This window comes from Clinocottus analis, unplaced genomic scaffold (genome assembly GCF_023055335.1).
Source record: "Clinocottus analis isolate CAN_PGR_092001 unplaced genomic scaffold, fCliAna1.0.p SCAF_21, whole genome shotgun sequence".
Classification (NCBI taxonomy): domain Eukaryota; kingdom Metazoa; phylum Chordata; class Actinopteri; order Perciformes; family Cottidae; genus Clinocottus; species Clinocottus analis.
In genome coordinates, this window is record NW_027175943.1 from 125,001 (window position 1) to 145,000 (window position 20,000).

Here is a 20,000-nt window from a genome sequence, read left to right on the forward strand (position 1 = left end):
CCTCTATGACCTCTACACTGACCTCTATGACCTCTACACTGACCTCTATGACCTCTACACTGACCCCTATGACCTCTACACTGACATCTATGACCTCTACACTGACATCTATGACCTCTACACTGACATCTATGACCTCTACACTGACCCCTATGACCTCTACACAGACATCTATGACCTCTACACTGACATCTATGACCTCTACACTGACATCTATGACCTCTACACTGACCCCTATGACCTCTACACAGACATCTATGACCTCTACACAGACATCTATGACCTCTACACAGACCTCTATGACCTCTACACTAACCTCTATGACCTCTACACTAACCTCCATGACCTCTACACTGACCTCTATGATCAATAACTTATGTTCAATAAATCATCCCAGGCCAGATCCGTGGACTAATTTTCACTGTACACTTATATATTTTACACTCATGTGTATATATATGTTACATATATATATATGTTACATATATATATATATATATATATATATATATATATATATATGTGTAACATATATTTTGCACATTTGCACTCTGTTAATTTAATTGAATTTAATTTCCGTTCACGCTTAATTTAATCTCTCAATACACTGTAGTTATTTGTTACATATATATATATATGTATATATATATATAGTTATATATAACTATATATATATATGTATATATATATAACTATATATATATATGTATATATATATAACTATATATATATGTATATATATAACTATGTAGTTATATATATATATATATATATATATATATATATATATATATATATATATATATATATATATATATATATATATAGTTATATCTATATAGTTATAGTTATATAGTTATATATATATATATATATATATATATATATATAGATATATATAGTTATAGATATATATAGTTATATATATATATAGTTATATAGATATATATAGTTATATAGTTATATATATATATATATATAACTATATATATATATATATATATATATATATAAATGTGTATATGTTTGAAGACCACAGGTATTATGTATATATATATTCATTTGTTTACATATATATTTTTTATTTTTTAGTATATATCTGTTATCCCTGTTCTTATTTATTTTATTTTATTTTGTGTGTTTAGTTTAGTTTATTTCATCTGATGTCTGTAAGTGATGCTGCTACGACAAAAACTATTCTCCTTGAGGATTAATAAAGTATTTACTCTTTTATTGATCAGTTTGCATGTTTCCCATCAGCTCTGTCCGGCCTCCTCCAGCTCCCATGATGCATCTGGGTACGTGGGCAGGCATCAGAAAGCAGAGGTGCATTGTGGGTCAGGTCAGATGTCATGTGGTGTGTTTCCTGTTCCTGCATCTGCAGTGGAGCTGCTCGCTGTGTGGGAGTCTGTACCAACAGGTGCTGCCGGGTTCTACTGGGTTCTACTGTACTGGGTTCTACTTGGCCGGGTTCTACTGGGTTCCACTATACTGGGTTCTACTGTACTGGGTTCTACTGTACTGGGTTCTATTGTGCTGAGTTCTACTGGGTTCCACTGTACTGGGTTCTACTGTACTGGGTTGTATTGTGCTGAGTTCTACTGTACTGGGTTCAACTGTACTGGGTTCTACTGTACTGGGTTCTCCTCCCAGTAGAGGACTCTGATCTTCTTCTTCTTTGGTTCTCAGACTTGTTCCAGTTCTCAGTGTTCGTCCACTTCCTCCGTCTTTCAGTCCACAGCAAAGTAAGACTTCTTCTGTACTCTGTTTCTGTGTCCTTGTACTCTATTTCTGTGTACTTGTACTCTGTTTCTGTGTACTTGGTTTCTGTGTACTTGTTCTATATCAGCACTGTTTCTGTGCACTTATACTCTATAAGTACTTGTGTGTACTTGTACCTGAAGGCAGTACATGTGTGTACTTGTACCTGAAGGCTGGTGGTGGACGACGGCACAGGTGAGGCTCACGTTTGGTTCTCAGGTGCTCTGGTTCGTCCTCTGCTGCGATTGGCTGATTCTCAGTGGGCGGGGCTTCAGCGAGCGCTGCGGGTCAGAGGTCACCTCAGAGTCTCCCCCCGGGGGCGGAGCCTGGTCAGTGTCACTTCCTGTTTGACATCACAGTGTGTGTGTGTGTGTGTCTCGCAGGTGTGTGTGTATTGACCTGTGTGTGTGTGTGTGTGTGTGTGTGTGTGTGTGTGTGTGTGTGTGTGTGTGTGTGTGTGTGTGTGTCTCTCAGGTGTGTGACTCAGACGACCCCCTCCTCCACTTCCTGTTGTGTGTGTGCAGCAGTGACGTTGTGTGTCGTCAGCTCTCTCTCACCTGCAGAAACCAGAACAAGCAGAAACCAGAAGGTACTCAGAAGAACACCTGGTCATCACCTGGTCATCACCTGGTGAACACCTGGTTATCACCTGGTGAACACCTGGTGAACACCTGGTGAACACCTGGTCATCACCTGGTGAAGACCTGGTCATCACCTGGTGAACACCTGGTGAACACCTGGTCATTACCTGGTGAACACCTGGTCATCACCTGGTGAACACCTGGTCATTACCTGGTTATCACCTGGTGAACACCTGGTCATCACCTGGTGAACACCTGGTCATCACCTGGTGAAGACCTGGTCATCACCTGGTGAACACCTGGTGAACACCTGGTCATTACCTGGTGAACACCTGGTCATCACCTGGTGAACACCTGGTCATTACCTGGTTATCACCTGGTGAACACCTGGTTATCACCTGGTGAAGACCTGGTCATCACCTGGTGAAGACCTGGTCATCACCTAGTGAACACCTGGTCATCACCTAGTGAACACCTGGTTATCACCTGGTGAACACCTGGTCATCACCTGGTGAACACCTGGTTATCACCTGGTCATCACCTGGTGAACACCTGGTTATCACCTGGTCATCACCTGGTGAACACCTGGTCATCACCTGGTGAACACCTGGTCATTACCCAGTGAACACCTGGTCATCACCTGGTGAACACCTGGTCATTACCTGCACACGGCGGCCATGTTGAAGAAGTTTGTTTGTTTGTTTCAGACGTGAAGCGGTTCATCAGAGGAGAACGAGACTTCATGACCAGAGTGACTCCTTCTCCACAGCTCACCTGTCTCACCTGTCTGCACCTGGACGCTGACTGACCTCACCGGTCTCACCTGTTTGCACACTGACGCCCAGGAAGAGGCGGAGCCAGTTCACCTTTCTTTGAATGTTTAATCTAAATTTTACAGGATTTGTTTATCTTCTGTTGTTTAGTTGATAAAAGTTAATAAATCTTTATTCATTTCTCCTGGAGTCTGTTTCTATCAGAAGAACACACACACACACACACACACACTAACACACACACACTAACACACACACACACACACACACACACACACACACTTCTCCACCAGAGGGCGCTGTTTCACATGGAACTAAACTGACCTCTACACAGAGAAGCAGCTGGAGGTTCCTCACAGTCTGGATTCTAAGCAGAGACTGTCCTCCTTGCTGTCTCTGAGCAGATCCTCACTGCTAGAGCAGCCTCTCTCTCCTCTGTCCTTATCTCCTCTCTCCTTAGCTTTCTCTCCTCTGTCCTTATCTCCTCTCTCCTTAGCTTTCTCTCCTCTGTCCTTCTAGACCTTTCTGCTGCCTTGGACACAGTGAATTACTAGATCCTCATCTCCTTCCTCCTTGGTATCTCAGGCTCTGCTCTCCCTCTTCTCTTCATACCTCATGACCTCACCTACTGGGGTCCCTCAGGGCTCCATCTCGGGTCCTCTTCTCTTTGGACACTCTTTGGACACCATCTCTCTCTCCCTCTCTCCCTCTCTCTCTCATCACTATGCTGATGTCACCCACTGATCAGAACCACAAGTAGCAGCAGGAATCTGTCATCTCTCAGAGGAAGTCACACAGCATCTGAACTCTGACAAGACTGAACGACTTCTTCTTCCAGGAAAAGGCTCTGCCACCCACGACCTCACTACGACCTCGCTGTGACCTCACTACGACCTCACTGTGACCTCACTACAACCTCACTGTGACCTCACTACAACCTCACTGTGACCTCACTACGACCTCGCTGTGACCTCACTACGACCTGACTATGACCTCACTGTGACCTTCAACAACTCTGTGTGACTCGGCCTGAAGAGCCTTCAGGAGCCTGTAGGGGGCGACAGAGCTCCTCCTGCGCTGTGTCGCTCACCAGCTAACGTCTGCTCCTGGTAACTGATGACTCACACGCAGCTCGGCTTCTGATTGGCTGCTGGCTGAACAGGAAGTGAAATAAAGAAAAGAAAGAGTCGGGACTTTCCAGAGACGCTGAGTTCCTGATGCTAGAAGAGACGCCACACACACACACACACACACACACACACACACACACACACACACACACACACACACACACACACACACACACACAGTGTTCTGTAGTCATGTGATGTTGCAGCAAAGTGCTGTCATTCATATTTACAGCATGAAGACCTGAAGCTTCTCAGACACCAGAGCTGAGTCACAGTCTGAGGGTCAACTTTGATTCAGAGACTTTATTCCATCACAGCCCACATGAACCCACATGCACACAAACACATGCACATACACACATACACACAAACACACACACACACACACACACACACACACACACACACACACACACACACACACACGGTGAACTGCCAGGTTGCGTTGCAGAACCTCATGTGTTCTGTGTTCTGTGTTGAGGAGCAGAGCAACAAAAGTGAAAGTACAACAAGATTTAAATGTTTTGAGTGAAGGTCTTAACTTCTGGTGAAGAGAATCAACATGTTCATTAATAAAGTACACATCTACAATATATATATACACACGCAAGGTCTGGTGAAAAGTTACGATAGTTAAAGACTTTAGAACGATGACATCACTCAAGAAGACGACAAGACAAATATGAATAAAATGTGATTCATCTGTTTGAGTTCATTTTTACTGAACTAGACTCTGGACTAGACTCGAGACTGGACTCTGGACTAAACTAGACTGGACCCTAGACCCTGGACTAGACTCTGCACTAGACTCAGGACAAGATTCTCGACTAGACTCTGGACTAGACTCAGGACTAGACTCTGGACTAGACTCTGGACTAGACCCTGGACTAGACTCAGGACTAGACTCAGGACAAGATTCTGGATTAGACTCTGGACTAGATTGGACTAGACCCTGGACTAGACTCAGGACTAGATCCTGGACTAGACTCGGGAGTAGACCCGCTGCTAGTCTCTCTCTGCTCCGCCCGGTAACTGGTGACTGACTCTCCTCTGATTGGCTGCTGAGGTGAAAGTGAAGAACGGGACTTTCCTCAGTCGCTGCTGCGTTCAGGCGCTGCAGGAAACCGCAGCTCCTCACCACTGACTGAGGCTGCGTGTGGGACCCTGCAGGTTTATTGGGGAACGCAGAACCAGACTCATGTTCTCTTTGAAGAGAACATGAGTCTGGTTCACCATCAACAAGAAATAAATCTTTTACATGAAATGACGTTGTGGTAAATTAAGCTGAGGGTTCAGGACTCGACGGTTCCGCTGAGTGAGGTCAGAGGATCGACCGAGTCGCCTCGTGTCCTCTGTGTTATCTCAAAGACTTCCTCCCTCGGCCCGGACGGTACAGAACATCTCTCTCTCTCTCTTGGTGCCTTCAGGTTCTTTCCATGAGGACGTTGGTCTCCAGGTGAAGACTCGCAGGCCTTCAGAGAAACCTCGCCAACGTTTCAGAGATTTACTATTTTCTGTTGAGAAGCAACAGAATGAGCAAACACATAAAATACAATGAGACTCCAGATATTAAACTATATATTTAACACATGTTGACATTATTCATCAGAGACAAGACAACATTGTATGAATCCATTACTGTGTTATAAACCAAAGACAATGCACAGCTCATGCTAGCAGCAGTCGCTCCTCAGTGGCGATGCTTTCAGGTCCACATCGTTTATTTCACCACTCAACAAGGTTCACAGCACACAGCGCCGGTCCCTCACAACAACAACAACAACAACAACAACAACGCTTGAACCAACAGAAACCGGTCCAGACAGCTTTCTGTCTTCACGAGCTGACTTACAACACGATTATGTACTGCCACACAACACACAACACACTACACACTACATATAACACACTACACACTACACAAAAACCTGCACACTACACACAACAACCTGCACACTACACACTACACACAACACACTGCACACGACACACGACACACAACACACTACACAACAAACTGTACACTACACACTACACAACACACTACACACTACACACGACACACAACACGCTACACACTACACACTGCACACTACACACTACATATAACACACTACACACTACACACGACACACAACACACTACACAACAAACTGTACATTACACACTACACAACACACTACACACTGCACACTACATATAACACACTACACACTACACACAACACACTACACACTGCACACTACACACTGCACAACACACTACACACTACACACGACACACAACACGCTACACACTACACACTGCACACTACACACGACACACAACACGCTACACACTACACACTGCACACTACACACTACATATAACACACTACACACTACACACGACACACAACACACTACACAACAAACTGTACATTACACACTACACAACACACTACACACTGCACACTACACACTACATATAACACACTACACACTACACACTACACACAACACACTACACACTGCACACTACACACTGCACAACACACTACACAAAAACCTGCACACTACACACAACAACCTGCACACTACACACTACACACAACACACTGCACACGACACACGACACACAACACACTACACAACAAACTGTACACTACACACTACACAACACACTACACACTACACACGACACACAACACGCTACACACTACACACTGCACACTACACACTACATATAACACACTACACACTACACACGACACACAACACACTACACAACAAACTGTACATTACACACTACACAACACACTACACACTGCACACTACACACTACATATAACACACTACACACTACACACTACACACAACACACTACACACTGCACACTACACACTGCACACTACACACTGCACACTACACAACACACTACACAACAAACTGCACACTACACACAACAACCTGCACACTACACACTACACACAACACACGATACACTGCACACTACACACTACACAACAAACTGCATACAACACACAACACACTACACAACAAACTGCACACTACGCCCTACACACAACACACAACACACTGCACACTGCACACTACACACACTACACACTGCACACTACACACTGCACAACACACTACACAAAAACCTGCACACTACACACAACAACCTGCACACTACACACTACACACAACACACTGCACACGACACACGACACACAACACACTACACAACAAACTGTACACTACACACTACACAACACACTACACACTACACACGACACACAACACGCTACACACTACACACTGCACACTACACACTACATATAACACACTACACACTACACACGACACACAACACACTACACAACAAACTGTACATTACACACTACACAACACACTACACACTACACACGACACACAACACGCTACACACTACACACTGCACACTACACACTACATATAACACACTACACACTACACACGACACACAACACACTACACAACAAACTGTACATTACACACTACACAACACACTACACACTGCACACTACACACTACATATAACACACTACACACTACACACTACACACTACACACAACACACTACACACTGCACACTACACACTGCACAACACACTACACAAAAACCTGCACACTACACACAACAACCTGCACACTACACGCTACACACAACACACTGCACACGACACACGACACACAACACACTACACAACAAACTGTACACTACACACTACACAACACACTACACACTACACACGACACACAACACGCTACACACTACACACTACACACTACATATAACACACTACACACTACACACGACACACAACACACTACACAACAAACTGTACATTACACACTACACAACACACTACACACTGCACACTACACACTACATATAACACACTACACACTACACACTACACACAACACACTACACACTGCACACTACACACTGCACACTACACACTGCACACTACACACTGCACACTACACACTACATATAACACACTACACACTACACACTACACACAACACACTACACACTGCACACTACACACTGCACACTACACACTGCACACTACACAACACACTACACAACAAACTGCACACTACACACAACAACCTGCACACTACACACTACACACAACACACGATACACTGCACACTACACACTACACAACAAACTGCATACAACACACAACACACTACACAACAAACTGCACACTACGCCCTACACACAACACACAACACACTGCACACTGCACACTACACACACAACACACTTCACACTACACACACTGCACAACACACAACACACTGCACACTACACACACAACACACTTCACACTACACACACTGCACACTACACAACAAACTGCACACTACACACAACACACAACACACTACACAACAAACTGCACACTACACACTACACACTGCACACTACACACTACACACAGCACACTACACACAGCACACTACACACTACACACTGCACACTACACACTACACACTGCACACTACACACTACACACTGCACACTGCACACTGCACACTGCACACTACACACTACACACAGCACACTACACACTACACACTACACACAGCTCAGCTGCTGTCGGTCCAACATGAATCAGAGTCTGAAGCTACGAGTAGCAGCTTTGTAGGAACATCGCTGGTTGAGGTTAAGCGGTATGTTAAATACTTAAATACATAGTTAAATAGTTTAAATACTTAAATACATAGTTAAATACTTACATACATAGTTAAATACTTAAAATACTTAAATACATAGTTAAATAGTTTAAATACTTAAATACATAGTTAAATACTTAAATACATAGTTAAATACTTAAAATACATAAATACATAGTTAAATACTTAAAATACATAAATACATAGTTAAATACTTAAATACATAGTTAAATACTTAAATACATAGTTAAATACTTAAATACATAATTATAGTTAAAATACTTAAATACATAGTTAAATACTTAAAATACTTAAATACATAGTTAAATAGTTAAAATACTTAAATACATAGTTAAATAGTTTAAATAGTTAAATACTTAAATACATAGTTAAATAGTTAAATACTTAAATACATAGTTAAGTGTACACTGCTCCCTAACTCAGGAAGGTTCAAATGCAGAGAAGAATTTCCTCAAAGGGATTAATAAAGCATAACTATCTTTTGTCTTTCTTTCTTTGAGACAAAGATCCTCTGAACGACAGATGCTCTGTAGTTTACTGGATGTTCTAACTAGACTCTGTTCAGAAACAAAGATCCTCTGAACAACAGATGCTCTGTAGTTTAGTGGATGTTCTAACTAGACTCTGTTCAGAAACAAAGATCCTCTGAACAACAGATGCTCTGTAGTTTAGTAGATAAACTCGTCCTCTGTCTCTTGGCAGCAGGTCTTTAACTGTTTCACGGTTTAAATACATTTCAGTGGTTTGTTTGATTTTGTGAATAAATTCATAATGTTTTATAAATCTATTTAATATTTTATATAAATTCATTAAAATAATCCTCCAGTAAAATGTTTAATGTTGAAGATAAAACTTTAGTTTTTCAGCTCGACGGCAAAGTTTGATTTTAAAAACTTTATTTAGAAAAACTGAACTTTATGAAATAAACAATACGCTTTATTTTGAAAAGCCTCCATAGTACAATATTGATTATTGATTATTGATTCTCCAGCTGTCCTCATGTCTTCATGTTAAAGTTCATGTGAGCAGCAGAACTCTCTACCTGGAAACAGGTGATGTCACAACATCTCTGCTCTCTCATTGGCTGCTGGGGGTCAGAGCTCAGCTGCTGCTGGAAGTTCTGTCAGTCCTGTTCAGAGGATCAGAGTCTACAGAGTCTACAGAGTCTCAGGTCTACAGAGTCTCAGAGTCTACAGAGTCTCAGAGTCTTCAGAGTCTCAGAGTCTTCAGAGTCTCAGAGTCTACAGAGTCTCAGGTCTACAGAGTCTTCAGAGTCTCAGGTCTACAGAGTCTACAGAGTCTCAGGTCTACAGAGTCTCAGAGTCTTCAGAGTCTTCAGAGTCTACAGAGTCTACAGAGAGCTGATGAAGATGAAGGTGATGAAGGTGATGGTCCTCGTCCTCTCTGCTCTCCTCTGTGACTCAGCTGAAGGTCAGTTTCTGTCTCACTTTCAACTTCTGATGCTTCAAACAAACAAACATCTTGTTTACTGACGCTCTGAACAAACAAACATCTTGTTTACTGATGCTCTGAACAAACAAACATCTTGTTTACTGATGCTCTGAACAAACAAACATCTTGTTTACTGACGCTCTGAACAACAAACAAACATCTTGTTTACTGACGCTCTAAACAACAAACAAACATCTTGTTTACTGACGCTCTGAACAACAAACATCTTGTTTACTGACGCTCTGAACAACAAACAAACAGGTTGTTTACTGACGCTCTGAACAACAAACAAACATCTGACCCTTGTGTTTCCTCTCCAGTTCTACATGAGGACATTGGTGTTGTTGGATGTTCAGACTCTGATGGAGAGGACATGTACGGTCTAGAAGGTGAAGTCGTTTGGTTCGCAGACTTCCAGCAGAAGAAAGGAGTCGAGCCTCAGCCGGATTTCATAGATCACATAACCTACCCAGGAGGTTATGAACAAGCTGTAGCTAATCAACAGATCTGCAAAAGCAACCTGAAAATTGATCGTAAAAACTACAAGGACTTCCCACTGGAGCGAGGTAACAAACAACACTTTATACTTTATATATATATACACATATATATATATATACACATATATATATATATATATATATATATATATATGTATATATATACATATATATATATATATATATGTATATATATATATATATACATATATATATATATATACATATATATATACATATATATATATACATATATATATATATATATACATATATATATATACATATATATATATATATATATATATATATAATATTTCCAATGTATCTTCAGCTGTTTAAACTCTCAACGTCTGACTTTTTATTGAGCATAAACATAAAAAACAGCATCAAGAAATATTTAATTGTTTGTTAACTTAATTATTTTTGCTTCATTTCATTGATATTTGTTTTCTTTTGCATTGAAACAGATTTTATATATTTATTGTTGATTAAAGAACAAACAGCGTTCCTCTAAAAACAACAACAACAACTAAACACTGGCTTCAACATGTTCCTCTAAAGCTGCTTCTCATATGAGCCACGCTGTTCGTTTACTGACAGCCACAACAACAACAAACAGTTTGTTTACTGATGAACAGCTGATGTTGAACCAATGAGAACAAGAGTCCTGAGAGCACAGAACCACGTTAGAGACTCCTGTTGATTCACTTTACTAAGTCAACTTTACTAAGTAAACTCTACTAAGTAAACTCTAATTCACTTTACTAAGTAAACTTTATTTCACTTTACTAAGTAAACTTTGCTAAGTAAACTTTGCTAAGTCAACTTTAATTAACTTTACTAAGTAAACTTTAATTCACTTTACTAAGTAAACTTTACTAAGTAAACTTTATTTCACTTTACTAAGTAAACTTTGCTAAGTACACTTTACTAAGTAAACTCTAATTCACTTTACTAAGTAAACTCTAATTCACTTTACTAAGTCAACTTTAATTCACTTTACTAAGTCAACTTTAATTCACTTTACTAAGTCAACTTTACTGAGTCAACTTTACTAAGTAAACAGGTAAAGACTCGGAGGCGTTTCAGAGATGTGACTTCATGGTATGTTCAGATCCTCCTTCCAGTCCGATGATCTACCCTCGAGACGACGTGGAACCAGGAGAGAGGAACGTCCTCATCTGCCATGTCACCGGGTTCTATCCTGCTCCAGTGACGTTCTCCTGGACGAGGAACCAGCAGAACGTCACCGCAGGAACCAGCACCAACGTTCCCTTCATCAACAAAGACGGAACCTTCAACCAGTTCTCCAGACTGGAGTTCAGTCCTCAACTGGGAGACGTCTACGGCTGCACAGTGAAGCACCTGGACCTGCAGAAGACCCGCTTCTGGGGTGAGTCCTGCTGAGTCCAGATGTGGAACCTGTTGTCCTCCTGTTCCAGATGTAGAACCTGTTGTCCTCCTGTTCCAGATGTAGAACCTGTTGTCCTCATGTTCCAGATGTAGAACCTGTTGACCTCCTGTTCCAGATGTAGAACCTGTTGACCTCATGTTCCAGATGTAGAACCTGTTGTCCTCATGTTCCAGATGTAGAACCTGTTGTCCTCATGTTCCAGATGTAGAACCCGTTGACCTCATGTTCCAGATGTAGAACCTGTTGACCTCATGTTCCAGATGTAGAACCTGTTGACCTCATGTTCCAGATGTAGAACCTGTTGACCTCATGTTCCAGATGTAGAACCTGTTGACCTCATGTTCCAGATGTAGAACCTGTTGACCTCATGTTCCAGATGTAGAACCTGTTGACCTCATGTTCCAGATGTAGAACCTGTTGACCTCATGTTCCAGATGTAGAACCTGTTGACCTCATGTTCCAGATGTAGAACCCGTTGACCTCCTGTTCCAGATGTAGAACCTGTTGTCCTCATGTTCCAGATGTAGAACCTGTTGACCTCATGTTCCAGATGTAGAACCCGTTGACCTCATGTTCCACATGTAGAACCTGTTGTCCTCATGTTCCAGATGTAGAACCTGTTGTCCTCCTGTTCCAGATGTAGAACCTGTTGTCCTCATGTTCCAGATGTAGAACCTGTTGACCTCATGTTCCAGATGTAGAACCTGTTGACCTCATGTTCCAGATGTAGAACCCGTTGACCTCATGTTCCACATGTAGAACCTGTTGTCCTCATGTTCCAGATGTAGAACCCGTTGACCTCATGTTCCACATGTAGAACCTGTTGTCCTCATGTTCCAGATGTAGAACCTGTTGACCTCATGTTCCAGATGTAGAACCCGTTGTCCTCATGTTCCACATGTAGAACCTGTTGTCCTCATGTTCCAGATGTAGAACCTGTTGTCCTCCTGTTCCAGATGTAGAACCTGTTGTCCTCATGTTCCAGATGTAGAACCTGTTGTCCTCCTGTTCCAGATGTAGAACCTGTTGACCTCATGTTCCAGATGTAGAACCTGTTGTCCTCATGTTCCAGATGTAGAACCTGTTGTCCTCATGTTCCAGATGTAGAACCTGTTGACCTCATGTTCCAGATGTAGAACCTGTTGTCCTCATGTTCCAGATGTAGAACCTGTTGACCTCATGTTCCAGATGTAGAACCTGTTGACCTCATGTTCCAGATGTAGAACCCGTTGACCTCATGTTCCAGATGTAGAACCTGTTGTCCTCATGTTCCAGATGTAGAACCTGTTGACCTCATGTTCCAGATGTGTAGCTCATTGTGTCTCTGTTGTGTCTCCAGATGTGTAGCTCATTGTGTCTCTGTTGTGTGTCTCCAGATGTGTAGCTCATTGTCTCTGTGTTGTGTGTCTCCAGATGTGTAGCTCATTGTGTCTCTGTTGTGTGTCTCCAGATGTGTAGCTCATTGTGTCTCTGTTGTGTGTCTCCAGATGTGTAGCTCATTGTCTGTTGTGTCTCCAGGTGTGTAGCTCATTGTGTGTCTGTTGTGTCTCCAGATGTGTAGCTCATTGTCTCTGTTGTGTCTCCAGGTGTGTAGCTCATTGTGTGTCTGTTGTGTCTCCAGATGTGTAGCTCATTGTCTGTTGTGTGTCTCCAGATGTGTAGCTCATTGTCTGTTGTGTGTCTCTAGATGTGTAGCTCATTGTCTGTTGTGTGTCTCCAGATGTGTAGCTCATTGTCTGTTGTGTGTCTCCAGATGTGTAGCTCATTGTCTGTTGTGTGTCTCCAGATGTGTAGCTCATTGTGTGTCTGTTGTGTCTCCAGATGTGTAGCTCATTGTCTCTGTTGTGTCTCCAGGTGTGTAGCTCATTGTGTGTCTGTTGTGTCTCCAGATGTGTAGCTCATTGTCTCTGTTGTGTCTCCAGGTGTGTAGCTCATTGTGTCTGTTGTGTGTCTCCAGATGTGTAGCTCATTGTGTCTCTGTTGTGTCTCCAGGTGTGTAGCTCATTGTGTGTCTGTTGTGTCTCCAGATGTGGAGAAGCCTCAGCGCAGCGTGGGCCCGGCGGTCTTCTGTGGTCTGGGTCTGACTGTCGGTCTTCTTGGTGTCGCTGCTGGAACGTTCTTCCTCATCAAAGGAAACGAGTGCAGCTGATGGTCTTCATCATCTTCTTCTTCATCATGGTTGTCATTGTAAACATTGATCTTGAATATCTGCGTGCTCTTATTCTGAAATACAGATGGAACCATGATCAGCTCTCCTCTGATTGGTCGATCTCATTTAATTATAATCAGAATAGTTTTGACTTCTGTGTCTTTTAATAATTAATCTTTGATGTTTTTTCTTAAAGTTGAACTTCAGTTTCAGTTATTCTCTGAAGACAGAAGCTGAGATTCTTCTGCACTTTAATAAACATTTAATTATTACATTTAGTGAATGACATCATTTTCCAGCTGATCAAAGTGTTTTTATGTCAAAAATAATAAAGAATAAAATAAAACTTTCTGCTGTTTGTTGATTCTGTTCAGTTTGTTCTCATGAAACACATCAAACAACGTGGGACTACGCTAAGCTATGCTAAACTATGCTAAGCTATGCTAAGCTAAACTATGTTTATCTATGCTAAACTAAATATAGTTAAATAAACTAAATAAATAATAAATATTAGTCTGTAGTTTCTATCAGTAAAGACTGAACTATACTTTCACTACGAGAATCAAAGATTTCACCTGAATGTTGATTTATTTATTTATTTCCATCAGGAGATGAAAATAAATTATTTACGTTTGTCAGATAATTGTGGGATTATTGCTGATTATTGTTGTAATGTAGATTATAATTAATGTTATATTATAATATCTGGAGATCAATAATGATAACAAACAAGTGATCACAATGATGATTCATAAATATAACTGAATTAGTTTTATTGAAGATGAATGATGTGTATTAATATTAAATAATCAGTGTGATTATGAATAATAAACGATGATAAATTGATAAAGTATAAATGAATGGATTCTGTTCTCACAGAAGCTGATAAATTGATCATAAACGACTGCACATCTACACACAATACATGAACACAGCTGTAATAATAATAATAACTTTATTTATTGAGCACCTCTAAAAACAGAGTTCAGTGTTTTGAAGGTCAAATCAGCAAAAGATAAAACAGAATAAAAACAAAATGAGTCTAAAACCGTTCAGTAAAACCATCAACACACTAAAATAAAACACACATAATCTCAGAGTCCTCGGTGTCTCCAGCAGCAGACTTTAGCCGACTCGTCTGCCCGGCAACAGGTGATGACGACGAGGATGAGGTCATGTGACCTCTGCTCTGCTTATACAGCAGCTCTCACAGACACTTTGACAGTTTGTTGGTGAACAGCAACATGTCTTCATCCCGTCTCCTCCTCCTCTTCCTCAGCCTCCACGCAGCAGGTAGGATCAATACACCGATCAATACACCGATCACTGATCAATACACCGATCACTGATCAATACACCGATCACTGATCAATACACCGATCACTGATCAATACACCGATCAATACACTGATCACTGATCAATACGCCGATCAATACACTGATCAATACGCCGATCAATACAATGATCAATGCACCGATCACTGATTAATACACCGATCACATTGATTGATACATTGGTCATTGATCAGTGATCAGCTTGTCTTTGTTCCTCAGATGGATTCATGGAGTTTGTAACAGACCGCTGTGTCTTCAACTCCTCTGAGCTGCAGGACATCGAGTACATCAGGTCATATTTCTACAACAAGATAGAATACAGCAGGTTCAGCAGCAAAGTCAACAAGTTTGTTGGATTCACTGAGCCTGGAGTGAGAAACGCTGCAGGCTGGAACAATGACTCTTCACTCATGGCCGGTATGAGGGCTCAGAGGGAAACGTACTGTCTGAACAACATCCAGAACTGGTACAGCAACGTTCTGACTAAATCTGGTGAGTCTGAGTTTGTGTGACATCTTTAACAATATTGTAGTATTAATATAAATATCATTGTTACTACAGTTATTATTAACTCAACGATCATATTCACTGAACTGGAACTCAGATTACATTTTTTTTTTTTTTTATTATTATTATTATTATTATTATTATTATTATTATTATTATTATTAGTAGTAGTAGTAGTAGTAGTAGTAGTAGTAGTAGTAGTAGTAGTAGTAGTAGTAATTATTTTATTTTCAACATTTGCTTTAAATGAAGGACTTTAATGTGTTATTTATAATATCAGACATAATCACAAAGTTCACATCAAACTAAAAACTCTGACGCCACCTGCTGGTGAAGCTCTGCTACATGTACACTGTAGTACTGCTACATGTACACTGTAGTAGTACTACATGTACACTGTAGTAGTACTACATGTACACTGTAGTACTGCTACATGTACACTGTAGTACTACAACATGTACATTGTAGCAGTACTACTAGATGTACATTGTAGTACTACATTTTAGAGCATTCTTAAACAAGTTCTTAAAACCTTTAGGAACATTTAGGAACCTCTGAAAAACCCAGAGAACCTCAAAGAACCTTCAATAACATTGTAGAACCACAGAGAACCTTTCAGACCCTCTGAGATTGTAGAGTTTCTTAGAACCTTTAAGAACCGCCGATATCATTGTAGAACCACAGAGACCACTTAAGAACATTTTAGAACCTCTGGTTCTACAATGATATCAGAGAACCTTTAAGAACCTTATAGAACCTTGTAGAACCTTCCATGCCTGCAGGGTGTTGTTTTACCTCCATGAAGCTTCTTTATTGAGACTCGTTTATGATACTTGTACTGCTACTGATACTTGTACCGCAGGTAATACTACTGATACTTGTACCGCAGGTAATACTACTGATACTTGTACCGCAGGTACTACTACTGATACTTGTACCGCAGGTACTACTACTGATACTTGTACCGCAGGTACTACTACTGATACTTGTACCGCAGGTACTACTACTGATACTTGTACCGCAGGTACTACTACTGATACTTGTACTGCAGGTACTACTACTGATACTTTAATCATAGTATTTAAAAAAGGTATTTGTGAGTCCTTCCTAGTATAATTCACAGTACAGAACTCGTACGTGTACTGCATGTGGTACTACTGGTACTTGTACTGCGTTGCAGCTCCTCCCCGCGTGCTCCTGAGCAGCACGACGCCTCCTGGTGGTGGACAGTCGTCCATGCTGGTCTGCAGCGTCTTCGACTTCTTCCCCCAGAAGATCATCGTGAGGTGGACCAGAGACGGCCGGCCGGAGACCTCGGGGGTCACTTCCACTGACGAGCTGCCGGACGGGGACTGGTACTACCAGGTGCACTCCCACCTGGAGTACACGCCCAGGTGAGTCCAGGTAGCTTCAGGTTCAGGTAGGTCTAGGTTCAAGTCCAGGTGCACTCCCACCTGGAGTACACGCCCAGGTGAGTCCAGCTCCAGGTCCAAGTAGCTTCAGCTCCAGGTAGGTCTAGGTCCAGGTCCACTCCCACCTGGAGTACACGCCCAGGTGAGTCCAGGTCCAGGTAGCTTCAGGTCCAGGTCTACGAGTGTGTGAGGAACCCTGATGTGTCGTTGTGTGTCAGCAGGTCTGGAGAGAAGATCTCTTGTGTGGTGGAACATCTCAGCCTCAGTGAACCTCTGGTGACCGACTGGGGTAAATACCTGTCTGTCTGCACACCTGTCTGTCTGCACACCTGTCTGTCTGCCAGCCTCTTACCTGTCTGTCTGCCAGCCTCTTACCTGTCTGCCAGCCTCTTACCTGTCTGCCAGCCTCTTACCTGTCTGCCAGCCTCTTACCTGTCTGCCAGCCTCTTACCTGTCTGCCAGCCTCTTACCGGTCTCTCTGCACACCTGTCCGTCTGCACACCTGTCCGTCTGCACACCTGTCTGTCTGCCAGCCTCTTACCTGTCTGCCAGCCTCTTACCGGTCTCTCTGCTAACCGGTCTCTCTGCTAACCGGTCTCTCTGCTCCACCTGTCTGTCCTCAGACCCGTCCATGCCCGAGTCCGAGAGGAACCAGATCGCCATCGGCGCCTCCGGCCTGGTCCTGGGTCTGACCTTATCTCTGGCTGGATTCATCTACTACCAGAGGAAGTCCAGAGGAGGTGAGAGCCGAGCTCCTTCAGCTGGTTTGCTTTAGTCCAGACTCAGAGTCCACCAAGTCTGGAAGGAGTTCATCTACACCCTCTGGAACACGTCTGTTCTTCTCTTTACACCAGGTCGGATTCTGGTCCCCAATAACTGAGCCGGTCCTGGTCCTGGTCCCGGTCCTGGTCTTGGTCCTGGTCTTGGTCCGATGGGAGGAGGAGCAGCCTCTTCAACCCGCTTCCTGCTCAGCAGACTGAGTGCTGCCTCCTCATTACCTGGTTCTGATGATCTGGACTCTGGACTAACCTGATGCAGGACTGGACGGTTCTGGATCCGGTTCGTCTGGACTCTGGTGCATCACATCTGGGTGTGAACTCTGCTTCCTCTACATGTGATTGGATGCTTTACTGTGTGAAATCAATATAGTCTATAAACTGACTCAATCAGTGCTTTGAGTCAGATATAATCAGATATAATCCAGTTATAATCAGATATAATCCAGTTATAATCCAGTTATTTTAATGGTTTGGGGCTCATAGATTGGGTGACTGATAGATTTTTACATTTTTACTGGAGTGAAATGTTTTCTAACCACAATAAACAATCAGAAAACTTTGACTCTGGATTCATTGAACAAATGTTATCTATTGTATAATGTTACTATTAATCAATGCAAAGTATCACAGCATGTTTAGCATGTTAGCTTAGCATAAAGACTGAAAACAAGGGGGAACAACTGCATAAAATTACCGCGCTATATCAAAGTAACATTTTGAGTTACTTGTACTGTACTTGAGTATTTAATTAACTCCCACTGACAGCTGGAGTTCCTTTAAGAGTTGACATTAAAAACCAAACATTTCATGTATTTTACTTTTTAGATCCCAAAGAGACCAAATGATCCAATATGTCACTAAAAATCAAATAATAGAGAAAGGTATGAAGGAAAAGAGAAGTTTCTTCTCTTCAGATTTATCTGGCGGCCTTTGGAGGCTCCTGACCCTCATGTTGGGAACCTCTGGACTGAAGAACTGAACTTCAGCAGCTCTGGTGACCACAGCTGAGCATTGATCAGGTTAACAATCTGATGTATAAATATAACAAAGAGCCTCAAAGATCTTCCTCACAAACACACCTGCCATCATAAATATGATATACAGGAGCAAGAGGTTCTTTAAACTCAACAGAATCCAATAAAAACTCCACGTACCACTTTCTCCTGATTCCAAGGTCTTCTCAACAGTTCGTAGTACTTTGTTCTCAGCCTGTTTTCCAGCTCCTTCTGGCCGGGTGGTACCTGCCTCCTGTCCTTTGTAAAGAGTTGCTGCAATCAGGTGGCTTAAGCACCAACAGCTGGGTGTGTGGTGAGGCATTCTGGGAGATGTAGTGTAACCACCTGATCCGTCACTAGAGTGAACCTCCTCCCCAGCAGGTAGTATCTCACAGTTTACAGGACCTCTTTGAAGGCCAAGCACTCTTTCTCCACTGTGGCAGAGTTCTTCTCTCTGCAGCAACTTCCTA

The 20,000-nt window shown here is 42.0% G+C and overlaps 3 protein-coding genes and 1 long non-coding RNA gene across 8 annotated transcripts in view; all 4 read left to right on the forward strand.

The window, feature by feature from the left end:
* The window catches only part of ctc1 (CTS telomere maintenance complex component 1), an 11,373-nt gene extending 8,076 nt beyond the window's left edge, over positions 1-3,297 (forward strand). For all 5 annotated transcript variants that reach the window (XM_068588407.1, XM_068588408.1, XM_068588409.1 and 2 more), the window contains 5 exons: positions 1,261-1,420; positions 1,690-1,745; positions 1,934-2,090; positions 2,236-2,350; positions 3,050-3,297. In XM_068588407.1, coding sequence (XP_068444508.1) covers positions 1,261-1,420; positions 1,690-1,745; positions 1,934-2,090; positions 2,236-2,350; positions 3,050-3,150 — 589 coding nt within the window. In that variant the 3' untranslated portion in view covers positions 3,151-3,297. The remainder of the gene's footprint in view (positions 1-1,260; positions 1,421-1,689; positions 1,746-1,933; positions 2,091-2,235; positions 2,351-3,049) is intronic.
* A 6,839-nt stretch (positions 3,298-10,136) lies between these two features.
* On the forward strand, positions 10,137-10,343 carry LOC137792639 (uncharacterized). The gene is made up of 3 exons (XR_011078117.1): positions 10,137-10,223; positions 10,265-10,289; positions 10,324-10,343. It is a non-coding gene; the product is annotated as an uncharacterized lncRNA (long non-coding RNA).
* Positions 10,344-10,348: 5 nt separating this feature from the next.
* On the forward strand, positions 10,349-14,853 carry LOC137792638 (RLA class II histocompatibility antigen, DP alpha-1 chain-like). Its single transcript, XM_068588382.1, has 4 exons — positions 10,349-10,415; positions 10,757-11,002; positions 12,054-12,332; positions 14,381-14,853. Exons 1-4 carry the CDS (start codon positions 10,349-10,351, stop codon positions 14,500-14,502), a joined length of 714 nt encoding a protein of 237 aa, XP_068444483.1. The 3' UTR covers positions 14,503-14,853.
* An 884-nt stretch (positions 14,854-15,737) lies between these two features.
* LOC137792637 (H-2 class II histocompatibility antigen, E-S beta chain) lies at positions 15,738-19,094 on the forward strand. The gene is made up of 6 exons (XM_068588381.1): positions 15,738-15,795; positions 16,057-16,329; positions 17,525-17,738; positions 17,978-18,045; positions 18,380-18,496; positions 18,611-19,094. The coding sequence occupies exons 1-6, from the start codon at positions 15,747-15,749 to the stop codon at positions 18,634-18,636; spliced, it is 747 nt and encodes a 248-aa protein (XP_068444482.1). The 5' UTR covers positions 15,738-15,746; the 3' UTR covers positions 18,637-19,094.
* Positions 19,095-20,000: the final 906 nt, after the last annotated feature.

Coding starts and splice junctions, on each gene's coding strand:
- LOC137792638 (XM_068588382.1), top strand. CDS start 10,349: ATGAAGATGAAGGTGATGAAGGTGATGGTCCTCGTCCTCTCTGCTCTC. Junction 11,003..12,053: donor GGACTTCCCACTGGAGCGAG/GTAACAAACAAC, acceptor TGGTATGTTCAG/ATCCTCCTTCCAGTCCGATG. Junction 12,333..14,380: donor GCAGAAGACCCGCTTCTGGG/GTGAGTCCTGCT, acceptor TTGTGTCTCCAG/ATGTGGAGAAGCCTCAGCGC.
- LOC137792637 (XM_068588381.1), top strand. CDS start 15,747: ATGTCTTCATCCCGTCTCCTCCTCCTCTTCCTCAGCCTCCACGCAGCA. Junction 16,330..17,524: donor CAACGTTCTGACTAAATCTG/GTGAGTCTGAGT, acceptor ACTGCGTTGCAG/CTCCTCCCCGCGTGCTCCTG. Junction 18,497..18,610: donor CCAGAGGAAGTCCAGAGGAG/GTGAGAGCCGAG, acceptor TCTTTACACCAG/GTCGGATTCTGGTCCCCAAT.